At 41.4% G+C, this 14,402-nt stretch overlaps 1 protein-coding gene across 2 annotated transcripts in view; it reads right to left on the reverse strand.

Moving 5' to 3' along the window:
* The window catches only part of NELL2 (neural EGFL like 2), a 489,529-nt gene that overhangs the window by 370,499 nt on the left and 104,628 nt on the right, over nucleotides 1-14,402 (reverse strand). For both annotated transcript variants that reach the window (XM_063927346.1, XM_063927345.1), the window contains exons 4-5: nucleotides 5,272-5,445; nucleotides 4,952-5,048 (exon numbers count right to left, since the gene is read on the reverse strand). In XM_063927346.1, coding sequence (XP_063783416.1) covers nucleotides 4,952-5,048; nucleotides 5,272-5,445 — 271 coding nt within the window. The remainder of the gene's footprint in view (nucleotides 1-4,951; nucleotides 5,049-5,271; nucleotides 5,446-14,402) is intronic.

Consider the following 14,402-nt stretch of genomic DNA (forward strand, 5'->3'; position numbering starts at 1 on the left):
GACTTTATTATCCTGAACCTGTCTCAGCTGTTCCTTAGCAATCATCTTTGAGCCAGTGCAAAAGGTGACTAGTGTACCTTTAAAAGCCATAAAGGGTGTGGCAGGTACACATTAAATCTAGCAGGCAGATGATGTGTGTAACAGCAGTGAAGTAGTCAGGTTTTAAGACTCTGTGATAGTGTAGGACCTGCATAAAGGTGGGGTACCTTGGCGAGCGGTTTGCAGGCTTCCGTGCATTGGCCAATCCACTAACTAAACCCCCATCATTTATTTATTGAATTGTTGAGGATAAGTGAGTTTACTTTGGTGAGTGCTGGGTTCTTTGTTTGTATTTATTTGAGCGATGTGGTCATGGGCTACATGCACCCCGCCCTGTGAGTGGTATGTACAGCTGTGTACCCCGCTTTTGTGGGGGAGAGTGCTGTGTTACATGCACCCCACCCTGTGAGTGGTAAGTGCATAGCTGTGCCCCGCTTCTGATGTGGTGAGTGCTGTGGTTTTTTCTCTGTGCGTATATATATATATATAATATATATATAGTAACCAATGTCTTTACCGGAAAGAACAAGGCGGCACTCCCAAAGTTCAAGTCAAGCTGGTGTATTAGTAAATCATCATAGTGTCATAAACAGGCATCAACGTTTCAAGGCTCGCAGACCTTTTCGTCAGGACGTGTATTCAAGTGAAAAAGCTAAAAACATCTATATCTATCTATATATATCTATATCTATCTATATCTATCTATATATAGAGATAGAGAAAGTTAATAGAGGCACTCTCCAGATTTTTCAAATTATGCAAAAAAGATCACATTTATTTTGATATAAGTTACAGCGTCCACTTGGTACATACGATAGTATCCTCAAGCGCTTTCGGCCCACAACGGGCCTTCCTCAGGAGGCAAATCACAGTAACTGCATAGCAAACAGTCAACATTAACACTAAATCCCAGACGTCCAGCAGTGAAGCTGGTCACGCCTGACAGGCTCTATATACACCACCAAACAATCAAAAATGGCACCAAAGACACCCATAAATTACATCATCAACGAGCAAATTAGCATATGTAAACATAAGCATTCATCAAAATTTCCAAAAAGGACAAAGTTCACATCTATGTAAAATCTGAAATTCAGTGCGCATCCGTGTATCATTTCATAGTGAAGTCAAGTCACATACCCACTAATAGTCACCAGACTACGTCCGTCAGCATGACGGCTTCATGCCGATAAACGCGCCCTCCCTCCGAAACTCACAGAGTCCGGATCACGTGAAGACCTGTGTTGCCCAGCAACACAGGCCACTTCCGATCTGTCGCTGGGCAATGCGCCATACTTAGGCCCCGTGGACCGCAAAGCGGTACCTGGGCGGAAGTAATGCAGCGCTATTCTATAAGTAATTGGTCCGGCATGTCTCAAGAAATATATATCTCTCCTTTAGACCTACAAATCTAGTCACGGGCAAATTTTCAGGGTAGTTATCTACACCAATGAACAACACAAATGAGCACTGAATTCATGGGTACAAGAGCCAGTCAAACAACAGTTAAAAAGCAACCCTACGTATAAATACACATAGATATGTGCCTGCCAGTGGGGATATGGTAGTTTCTCCATATCATAGGCAGAAATATCTACAGAAAAATTCTTTAATATATATATATTTTTTTATACAAAACAACTATATTCTAATAAAGACATGGAGAACTACTACATAATACCAGATTTAGAAAAAATGAACTCATATACCAAAAACAGGTGGCAGAGTAGTGAGACTACAAGGAGGAATACAATAACACCCTGTGTTCTACAAGTGTGGGCCTTGCATGCATTTTAAGACCAGTGGTGAACACAGGGTGTTATTGTATTCCTCCTTGTAGTCTCACTACTCTGCCACCTGTTTTTGGTATATGAGTTCCTTTTTTCTAAATCTGGTATTATGTAGTAGTTTATGTTGATACAAGCATTGTCGCTAATATTGTTATATATTGGGACCTGGGAGGCTCAGTCATGTTTATGTTCTATTTTTTCTAGATATACTTTTAATTATTCGGCTTCATTATATTATGATTGGATTTGATGATTCATGTATGGCCCTTCTTGAAAAAGATCCTGGTTTTTGGATCGAAACGTCGAAACCTTTTGAGGCTACAATAAAAATTTTCTATTGAAGAAATGTGTGAACTTTATACACAGTGAGAGTGCACCCTCCATCACGTGGAATTCTTGTCTCTCTCTCTATATATATATATATATATATATATATAGATAGATATAGATAAACTTAGGTCCAGCACTCGCAGTGACTTGAACAACAACTAGCCGGGTGCCTCACTAACACCTGCTGGTGTAGTATATGCGAGGTAAGAAAAGTTGGCACTCCAGGCAATATACAAATGACCACGAGACTCAAATGTAGTAGTCAACGTTTCAGAGAGTAATATCCCTTTTATTAAGGCATGTCTTTATAAAAGGGATATTAGTCTCTGAAACGATGACTACTACATTTGAGTCTCGTGGTCATTTGTATAGTGCCTAGAGTGCCAACTGTTCTTACCTCACACACACAATATATAAATATATATATATATATATATATCAAAACGCAATTATACCTAATTACTGCGCTGGTGCGGCAGCCCTCTAATTCGATCCTCCTGTTAGTGAGGACCATACAAAACAACACCTCCAGCAAATTGAATCAGAGGGCGCTCTCAATCACTTAAACTGGTTACCAACTAAAAATTGACCAAATGATTATGGCTTTACACAATTTATTAAAAGCAAAGTATTGCCCAATCTAGACAGAGGTAACCCTTTTTCACAATTACAGATCACAATATATGTCAAATGTACAATAGTGTAGGGTTTCTTTTCTCTCTGTCTTCAACCCTGACGCGTTTCGTCCTTCGTGGACTTCTTCAGAGGGATGGTCAACACAGCAAATGGTCAGTCCATGAAGCAACCATATATGAATTCAATGGGTTGAAACACTCTAATGCTCAATAGTGTTGAACACTTTAGACTAAATTAGCAATGGACCTCTTTCCAAAAAACACGCTGGTCCAAATGGTATATGGGTAAATATCCCACTTTGGGTGAGCCTCAAAATAATGATGTGTGAGAGAAATAGGCCACAGATACAGCAGTAGTTCCTATGTGCTCACCCAAAGTGGGATATTTACCCATATACCATTTGGACCAGCGTGTTTTTTGGAAAGAGGTCCATTGCTAATTTAGTCTAAAGTGTTCAACACTATTGAGCATTAGAGTGTTTCAACCCATTGAATTCATATATGGTTGCTTCATGGACTGACCATTTGCTGTGTTGACCATCCCTCTGAAGAAGTCCACGAAGGACGAAACGCGTCAGGGTTGAAGACAGAGAGAAAAGAAACCCTACACTATTGTACATTTGACATATATTGTGATCTGTAATTGTGAAAAAGGGTTACCTCTGTCTAGATTGGGCAATACTTTGCTTTTAATAAATTGTGTAAAGCCATAATCATTTGGTCAATTTTTAGTTGGTAACCAGTTTAAGTGATTGAGAGCGCCCTCTGATTCAATTTGCTGGAGATATATATATATATATATATACATATACATATACACACACGCGCACACACACACACATATATATATGTATATGTATATATATATATATATATATATATACATACATACATACATACATACATACATACATACACACACACACACACACACATATATATATATATATACTCTCCATGTAAAGGCTGCAGCTGCTGCATTACAGCCACAGCTTGCAGCCTCCACCTCAAAAGAGGAAAGAAAATATCAGTCATCCCCGCTGGTGGATCGGTGGGCAGGGGGGTTTCCTGGTACTCGGAAGCCCCCTCTGCCTGCTCATACGAAATGATCTACATTTTGGTTACACAGATATGCTAAACAGGAGCACAGATAAAGTACGCCAAATTAAATTAGTAACTTTAGTAGTTGAATAAAACTTGCAACAATCTGTAGAACCATAGTCCATCAGAGATACCTTGCTTCAATGTTCTGTGCTTGATATATAGAAGTAATATAGTCTCGGGTCAATTTTAATTTGATAGTCTGTGTAGGCACTTCTTGCCAGTTGTTACAATATGTCCATTATTAAAGTGTTTTTAATGATAAAATATAGGTATCATTAGAAACAATAAAGATTCCATTCAATGCATTATAACTAGAGATGAGCGGGTTCGGTTTTACTCGGATTTACTTGGGTATTTCGGGTTTTGTTTATTGGCTATCCAAAACGCGTGACATCCGTGATCCAATAAGATGCCATTTTGAGCCACAAGTAAATCCGAGTAAAACCGAACCCGCACATCTCTAATTATAACCAATGACTACAACATACTGTAATACCCTACTGAGCAAAACCAGAGGCTTTTGTGTTATCAAGAGATTTCAGTATGAGATTTAGGTTGGACATGTAGCATCTTTATTAGGACAGCAAAAGAAATGGCATTAATAGATGATACGGAAGATCTTATTTTTCTCACTGTAAAACACCTACTAAATGAATCACTTATTTCTGTTTGCCTTTCTCTACAGTAATAGGCTAGAAAGCAAAGAAGGCACACACTGAATAATGAAACAATGGATAATGAAATTCAACATTGCCTGGATGTAATGGGCATGAGTCAAACCAGTTTATATTATCAATAATGGTACCAACAGTGAACATTCTAATCAAATCATATGACGATTTAGGACTGACTTTGTTTAAATGTATTAGAAGAAAATATACTATCCATAAATCACTTTATAGAAATTAGTATTTGTATGCTGTATTGCAAAGGACTTATATCACATCTTCGGTGCCCACAGAATAAAGTACATTTATATCGGTCAGTACATACAGGACACAGGTTTAGCATTGCATTTATCAAACAAAAAGTTCAATACAAGACTTAACCTACCTTAAAATAACCGTGTGCAATATTTCTTTGTCCAACCCATAATGATGTGCCTGATGGAATATCCATGTATGGCTTCTCCACAATTCTCTCATAAATCCTGTTACACAAAACATTTGTTAAATTGTTACTGAAAGTACCCCTGTCAGGCAACCATTTCATGCGCTAAACCCAAATTCATGGATTTTCTGCCCATCACTCATTAAGGTCACTGACCCTTATGTAGCATCAGCCTAGCAAAATCATATTAATTCAGTCTACAAAATGTCTGCCTCCACTGTTGGCAGGATATTGTAGTACTTTACTGTTGAGCACTCCCTTACTTGTTACAATCCACATGTAAAACCAGGTGTGATGCACTGATTGCCAAGGAAAATCTATGCCATTTGTCGTCTGCCAGAATGTATGGGAAAACTTCTGTTTGTGACCGATGATTCCCTGAGCGGTAGTGCAATCGGACCTCATTTCGATGGCCACTACTTTCTAGCTCAAGATACCTGCATGAGGATAGAATAAAATAAGAAACAGAAAAGCAAAATAAATATAAAAGTACATAAAAAATTACACAGAATGCATATTAGCCAACTCACTTTGTTGCTGAAAAATAAAAAATAATAATTGAGTTTAACCAAAACAATGATCCCAAATGAATATATACCGATCAGGGGCATATTTTATGAACCATTGTAGTGCCCTAGTTCACATTATGTCAAATCCCCAATTCACATTTTGATATACATTGTCCCCAGTTCATATTATGCCACATTACAGTGCCCCCATTCATATTAAGCCACACTATACAGTAGTCCTCCAGTTCACACTTTGCGACACATTACAGTGGCTCCATTTCTATCTATCTATAATACAATTAGGTTAAAACAAGATTACCTTACACTGTCAAATCAGCAAATACAGCTGATCACTGAAACTTGTATACCACGCAGTGACATGACCTCATAAAACTTTCCCATATAATTACATCCCCACTGTACAGTCTACACATATCCTCACATATTTCCTCTTTCCTTACTTTCCCATCCGCCTGATCCCTGGCCAACATTGCTGTGTGACCATATCATACAGCCTACCAAGAACTTTTGGAATCTGGTGGACCATTATGCAATAGATATCACCTATCCTTGTGTATCAATGTCTATTTACTTATAGATTGTAAGCTAGCGAGCAAGGTCTTCCTGCCTCTATGTCTGTCTGTTATTACCCAGTTTTGTTTTGTCACGGATGTTTCCAATTGTAAAGCACAACGGAATTTGCTGCACTATATAAGAAATTGTTAATAAATAAATGATGTTAGCCAGTGACATGTTGAGTCTACTGAGGTGATGAATCCCAATCAACCTTCATTTAACCATTGCTATCAATCTATGTATTTTTAATTTTGCATAACATTTTTATTAAAATAGGCTAAAGTTACATAATAAAATGTCATACCTGTATTAGCAGTTATAGCTTACTAATGACAGTCCAATACCAAGAAGTGGTTTTTTTTTTTTTATAGAAGCTGATTGGGATCACAAAGTTTATGATATTAGCCATTCACATGATCAACCTTCTAAGGTGATACATATTTCTGCATTACGTTAATATATCTCTGGTTAGAGGCAGCTTACCTTACACTGAGAAGTCAAATCAGCACATACAGTTGTGAACTGACAGTTCTATACCAAGCAGTGACATCACAAACACTGATTATGATGGTAACCAATCACATGATCAGCTTTCTGAGGTGATAAATCACACCCTGACAGCATTTCACTAATATTCTCTATCTTATATATTATTAAAACTAGCTTACCTTAGGGGCGTGGCTTTGCTGTTGCCAGATACAGTTGCATTTTATGAACGATCTCACCTCTATAGGGCTTTAGTGCCCAGAATACTTGCCACTGGCAGCCTTAATCACCCCTGTGGCGGCTCCCTCAGTGCTCAGGGCCCCCCAGTGTGGACGGGTAAGTGCCGCGGAATCAGGGAACGCTTACTGGAGCTCTGGCGGATTGCGGCCTACCTGTGACCTCGATTTGCCCCAGTGGCCAACGCGGTTCTCCGTAGCTGTGGAGGCGGGCGGGTTACTTGCTCCGGCGCTTGGTGGAGCCCAGCTTGCCGCAGCACTGAGTCGCTCTGACTGTCACTGGCTCCCCTGCTCTGCAGCCTGTACAGGGGCTTTACCGTACTGGCCTGGGAGCTTCTGGCATGCCTGCCTGACTTGGCTCCAAGACAGCCGGCAGCCATCTTGGGTTTCTCCATCTTACACGGACAGCTGAATCCACTGCAGCCAGGAGGCTCACAGAGGAAATCAGACCTCTGCTCTTAGGCTTGCATTTGCCCTATCCCTCTGTGCACCCCTGGGACTGTATACTAAGAGTTACAACACTGCCATACAGACACACAGAGTGTTTATCAGGGGGAATAGCCTAGAGCAATCAATGTAACATATACTGTGATTTCTATCCCCTCATGAATACACCCTGTGTTCCGCAGGTCTGCACTCCAGGGCCTGACAGCCTTCACATCGCTATCTCCAACCTCAACCTCTCTGGTGAGCCCCAGCATGGATATTAGACCCCTCTCTTTGCTCTGCTGCCTGCTCCGCAGTTAAAAGGACACTAACCCACGGTCTCACCTGCTTTCTAGCACACATGGGGGTATATTTACTAATATTCGTGTTTGTGCCAATTTTTAGGGCGTTTGATCTCTAATATTATTGGCCGTATTTTACTGCAACTTTTTGAATCCATCTACGGTAATTTACTAAGCTGCCGAGTTTTCTATTTTCGTTTTTCCCGATGTCGATGTGATTCGTATTGTCGGGCAGTGTTTTACGGGAGTGATTAGTAAAACACTGCTGGACATTAAACACGATGAAGCCCGGCCGGATCAGTGAGATCTGTGCAGGGCTTCATTGTGTACAGTGTGAGTTGTGTGAAAGTGTTAGAAATCAAAGAAAAAAATTGCATGGGGTCCCCCCTCCTATGTATAACCAGCCTCGGGCTCTTTGAGCCAGTCCTGGTTGTAAAAATACAGGGGAAAAATTGCTTTATACAACCAGCACCGGGCTCTGCGTCCGGTCCAAGTTCAAAAAATATGGGGGACAAAAGACATAGGGGTCCCCCGTATTTTTTAAACCAGCACTGGGCTCCACTAGCCAGAAAGATAATGCCATGTAAAATAAAGCTTTACTTTCACGGTGTGTGTGTTGTGTTTTTTTGGGGTATTTTTTTTGTAGTAGAACTACAGGTACCAGCGGGGCCGTTATTTCCCCGCATGCTGGTACTTGTGGTTCTCCACGGGGAGGCTTGCTAGGACTTGTAGTTCTACCACAAAAAACAATGTTCTTTTTTTTACACAAAGGCTATCAGCCTCCCATCCACCGTCCACGGATGGGGGGGTGACAGCCTCGGGCTTCACCCCTGGCCCTTGGGTGGCTGAAGGGGACCCCTTGAGTTAAGGGGTCCCCACTCCTCCAGGGTACCCCAGCCAGGGGTAACTAGTTGGGTGGTAATGCCACGGCTGCAGGGACCTATATAACATTGTCCCTCGGCTGTGGCATTATCTCTCTGGCTAGTGGAGCCTGGTGCTGGTTTAAAAAATACGGGGGACCCCTATGTCTTTTGTCCCCCGTATTTTTTGAACAAGGACCGGACACAGAGCCCGGTGCTGGTTGTATAAATATTGGGGGACCCTACGAAATTTTTCCCCTGTATTTTCACAACCAGGACCAGCTCAAAGAGCCCAAGGCTGGTTATGCTTAGGAGGGGGGACCCCACGCAATTTATTTTTTGATTTATAACACTTTCACACCCCTTTACACAGATAAGCATGCATGGATCTCACTGATCCGTGCATGACTATCTAAACACGCCAGGAAAAAGCAGGTCTATTTTAAAACTGCTTTTTATTTATGAAGTCTATGCTTTACTGGCAGTGTTTGACTATTGTCGGCAGTGATTGAGAATACAAATTCTTAGTAAATTACCGAGTTGTATCAAATAACAGCCATGTTTGACCGATGGTGTATTCATTCGTATTTGTGAACTTAGCCGGGGAAAACAATACGAATAGCCCCAACTCTGCCAAGATTTGCGTTTAGTAAATGCCCAAGATGACACTTCGAAAAAAAAAAAAAACTCGGACAAAATCGGGACCTTAGTAAATATAGCCCATGGCATCACCATGCTCCGCTAAATAACTGATTCATGGTTGTGTCCACCAGTGGTACTTTTCTAGCCAATCAACCTTATATATCTACATAAATCATTTTGCAGTTTATGCTCTGTGGACTAAGCCAACCACAGAAATACTCTAAGCTCACCCCTCACACTACTACTAGAAAGAAAGCTGGATTACCGTCTGGCAGACAGTACTGCTCGCAACTAGCGCAAACTGCTAGACACAGGAACAGCTTTTCCAAGCAATCAAACTGTTCAACTCGACACTCGCCTAGCATTACTATCATATTCAAATCCCTACTTGTGTATTCTAGTTACACGTCACACGTTCTTCTTCCTCTTTTTTCTTTGCTGTTCATCATATGTTGTTGGGAGCTGTAGCTATCAGAAACCAATTCCTTGTGTATTGTGTATTTTTGTACTGATATTCTTGGCAATAAACTGATTCTGATTCTGGAGGGGACATTTCACAACACTTCCATAAAAACGATAAATCGTCATCATCGGTTCCTCCCTCACCCCTTCTCTCCCAGTGTCAGGTTCGGTCTGGTTTGTGTCCCCGGAGGGGGTGCTAGTGGGTCAGTGGAGGTAGGATGGAAGAAGTGAGGAGACTGGATTGGATTCCCACGCATGTGCGCAATGTTATTTATTAACATAAAAGTTCACACAATAAGGCAGCAGAATAACGTGCAGGAATAAACAATAAAAAGTATGTAATGGAAATGGTGCAGCTTGGAAGCTGAGAGTCTATGGAAGGAATGGTAATATGACAGTATGATGGATAAGTCCACTGGTGTGGAAACCAAAGTGGTTTAAAACGTGGAGCCAGCAGAGATGGTAATAAATGTATAGCAACCTGGTAGCAGATGCAGGAGACTCACGTGAATGTTCACAGTGCAGTTTGTTAGGCACAGGCAGCTAGCAAGCTGCTTCACAGGTGAGGTGATGGAATGCACCTGGAGAGAGTCTCTACTGCTGAGGCTGAAGCACACTGTGGTTGTAGATAGGTGTGGAGCCAAATACAGATGCAGGGGTTGCTGATGCTTGTAGTTCCACGGAGATGTAGGAAGGTAACCAGGAACACGGAGGAACAGGAAGGCTACCAGGAACACGGAGGATCCAGGAAGGTAACCAGGAACACGGAGGATCCAGGAAGGTAACCAGGAACACGGAGGATTCAGGAAGGTAACCAGGAACACGGAGGATCCAGGAAGGTAACCAGGAACACAGGGGAACTGGAGACTGGAACACAGGAACTTGCACACTGAATGTCGCAGGAGAGCTGGAGTGGTTGCTGGAACTTGTAGTTCCACTGGAACAGCTGGAAACTGGAACGGAACTGGAACAGCTGGGACCTGTAGTTCCACAGGTCCAATACACAAGGATATCTCTGTAGACAGAGGATTGCAAACAGGAGCCGCCTGTTCACAGAATGTGACGTGTTGTCCAAGGCGATGAGACTGAGCCAGGAACTGGAGTTTAAACACCTTGGTCTGTGATGATTGGATGATCTCTGTGAGAACACACCCTGCTGGATTGGGTGTTCAGATCAGCTGTGAGTTAACTGGAGCTGGTGATTAACCGGGAGAATAACACTGTAGACAGTTAATGCCATGCACTGCTGGTTGCTGGCTGGGATCAGTAGTGCACCGGGAGTAAACACTGTTTAACTAGAAACACTGTGTATTCCAGGCTGCTGGCTGAAACCAGTGATTACCAAAAGATAGAACTGGTTAGGTGGAGCACAGTGAGCTGTGGGCTGCAGGAGACTGAAAACTGGAACTGCTGGAACCTGTAGTTCCACAGGTTCAATTCACAGGGAATACTCTGAAAACAGAGGACTGAAGCCAGGAGACCCCTGTTCACTGGAAGTGACGCAATGGAGACTGCGGATTCCTGACACCCAGTTAGAGAAGGACGTCGCCACCTCACCCACTCCGTCAACTAAAGAGGACATCCTGGCCTTACACTCTCTTATAATGGACTTCAAGGATTCCATGGAAACTAGGCTACAAAAGGCGGTTACTTCAATCAGATCTGACACTCGGCACTGTCCTCTAGAACTTCTAAATTGGAGTCACGCCAGGACACCCTCCACAAAGTTCAAAATGAAATTATCAGGAATGTAGACCATATCATTCAAGCTTTAGCAGATTTACGTACCAAAAATGAAGATGAAAATTTGGAGAATCAGGAAAGAAGAAATAATTTACGTATACGTAACATCCCAAAATCCATCCCCCCAGCTGACCTCGAACCATATCTCCACAAATTATTTTCCCATCTTGTCCCAGACATTGGTTCCAGGCAACTTAAACTAGAAAGAGCCCATAGAGATATAAGACCTAAACCACGTGACGGTGATCCCCCGAGAGACGTCATCATGCGCTTCCTTAGCTTCAAAGATAAAGAATTGGTACTTCATCCAACTAGAGGGAAACCACATGTGCAAATTGAAAATGCAAAATTACAATTTTTTCAAGATCTGGCTCTATCTACGATCATCAAAAGAGAACTCAAGTACTTGACAACCGTTCTTTGCACACATGGAATCTGCTATCTTTGGGGTTTTCCTTTCAAATTACTCATCAATCAACATGTAAAGACAGTTGTCATTAGAGACCCTAGAGAGGGGAAGGACGTCTTGACTTCCTCCAACCCATAATTTAACTTATTGGTTTCATAGCCCATATGTGGCTGGGTACATCTTTTGGACTATCTTCAGGAGTTCGCAAGTATCACCTTATGTTCCTTATTTTACTGTATTGATTAACCTGTGACATGCCATAGCAGTTTCTCCTCGGGCACACCCCGGGCGAGCGGATGAGGGGCTCCGCTTCTCTTTCTGCATACCTTGCTGGGGGTACCTGACAGGCTTTGTAGTTCAAACTACTTCAAAAGGTTTAAAGATATCTGATTTTAGCTTACGTTTTCTATTCCAGTATTGTTTCTTTGCGGACATTTGGTCCGCTTGATACATTTCCTCACATTAAATTACTACTCCTCATCTACAGCAATCCTCACTCTATAAAAAAAGTGCCGTTTTTCCTCCCTTTCCTTTGTATCTGTTTGTATCTCCTCGTGGGTGGCCAGGTGGGCTGCGTAAGCGCTACATATACACTGCCATGCTGTAAGTGGCAGTTAGCTCACTCCTTTGGGTGATACCTCACCTTTGCTTCTCTGGGACACCCCAAGGAATTTTACTATAAGGTATGGGTCCCCTCATCTAGGTTATTATTTCACGTGTCCACTGTTGTAATTCACAATTTTGGACACATTTCCAGGCTTCATTTCTCTGACTGCTTTAATATGACTATCTCATTTTTTATAACTCTTACTTTTCGTTCTAGATATTCTTGCCACATTGGGCCAATGCTATTGACTTCTTTGTTAAGACACCACTGGAAGGACGCAACCCTCACTATTGTAATTTCCCTATCTTCTCCATTTTGTCTTTCCTACATAACTGACAGACACTTTTCTAGAATACGATTTCCCCATTTCCCCTTGAGGTAGCCTAAGGGATACTCGGTCCTACCTTAACTTGGACCACTTTGGTCCTGACATCTGTGTGCTTACTCCTCCGCTGGATGTGAGGAATCTCCACACGGACCCTCCCCATCCCTCCCTCCATCTCTCTGTCACATCCTTTCTTTCTTTTTCATATTCCCTGACAGGTCGGGAGCTCAAATCTTTTTCTTTTCTCTCTCTCTTCTTTCTCTTCGTCCTCTTAGCACCGGACGTCATGTCTCTGCTTATGACATCCATGAATGTCAAGGGTTTAAATACTCCCCCAAAATGCTCTTCACTTTTTCGGTCTTTAGAAAACCTGCGGTCAGGGTTCGTTCTTATTCAAGAAACACATTTAAAAGCCCTCTCACACCCGTCCTTAGAGCCTAAACAATATCCTCATGTCTTCTACTCCTCTAGCCAGATTAAATAATGGAGTGGCTATCATACTCAACAGTAAGGTTCCATTTACGCTTGAATCTGTTCATAAGGATTTTGATGGGCGCTATATTATTCTAACTGGTAAATTGGGGTATTTGGAATGCACCATAGCTAACATATACACATCTAATTTTGGCCAAGCCTCTTTCTTTAATTCCTTCTATACAGAACTCGCTAAGTTTCACAAAGGTTACCTAATCGTGGGAGGTGATTTCAATGCAGTTCTCGACAACTCATTGGATAGGTCGTCCTTTCCCTCCTAATCACAAACCAGCTCCTCCAGTTATTCCCTAAACAAACATATCACTGAATCTGGTCTCTTTGATGTTTGGAGAGCACTCAACCCTACTTCTAGGGACTATACATTTTTCTCTGTACCACATCAAACTAATTCCCAAATTGATCTCTTTTTTTGTTGTACCCTCGTGGCTAAACACATCATAGGCTTCTCTATAATTTTCAACCCATGGTCGGACCACTCAATCATAACTGCTTTGTGTGATTTTCTAGATATACCTGTCGCTTGCCCCCCTTGGTGTTTAAATGAAACATTACTAAAAATCCCGCATTTTCAAGACACAATTCTGCCATAGCAGATTATTTTTCTCTGTCCAGTACATGTGGGTTACATACAAAAGCATCCTATATTTACCCTGCATGCAAAAAATAAATGTATTGGCACCCCTCGTAGTGTAACATGGTTTGGCCAGGTGCACAGTTACTTGCTTTTTTGTTTTGGCTAGCATATAAACTACTAAAACTTCAGTTAAAATAAAAGATTATAAATGAACACATATATTGAGCGGTTATGACAAGCACAAATGTAACCAGTGAAAATTATAATTTGAGACATCAGTTCTATGAAGGAAAGAGTTACACTCAGCAAAGATATTCTCTGCATTGTAGACTGGTTTAGTAAAAAAAAAAAAAAAAAATTTGACATAAGGCTATATTTCAGTTGATGTTTGCTACTGTACTGAAGCAATACTCATAACATGAGAGATAAGACCAGCCGTGATAGTTTACAAACTGGTATCCATAATATAATTTTATGTGCAATTGCTCCTGTTTTAACACACTGCACCAAAAGAAGTTCGGCATTCAAGTTCACCTGTGCAGATGGTATGAGCAATGACTGCAGATTTTTATACCGTCACTTAACTTGCACAGTTGGGAAAAGTGAAAAATCTTTTTTTCATTGTGCTGCCTGTTTATGAATGATTTCTAATTTCTATTCTGCAAAATATAATAAACTATAGCCACAGTACTACTATCCAACACTGTCTTAACAGCATTGTAGACCATGGGCGAAGAAATGC

This window comes from Pseudophryne corroboree, chromosome 6, assembly GCF_028390025.1.
Source record: "Pseudophryne corroboree isolate aPseCor3 chromosome 6, aPseCor3.hap2, whole genome shotgun sequence".
In the NCBI taxonomy this organism is placed as follows: domain Eukaryota; kingdom Metazoa; phylum Chordata; class Amphibia; order Anura; family Myobatrachidae; genus Pseudophryne; species Pseudophryne corroboree.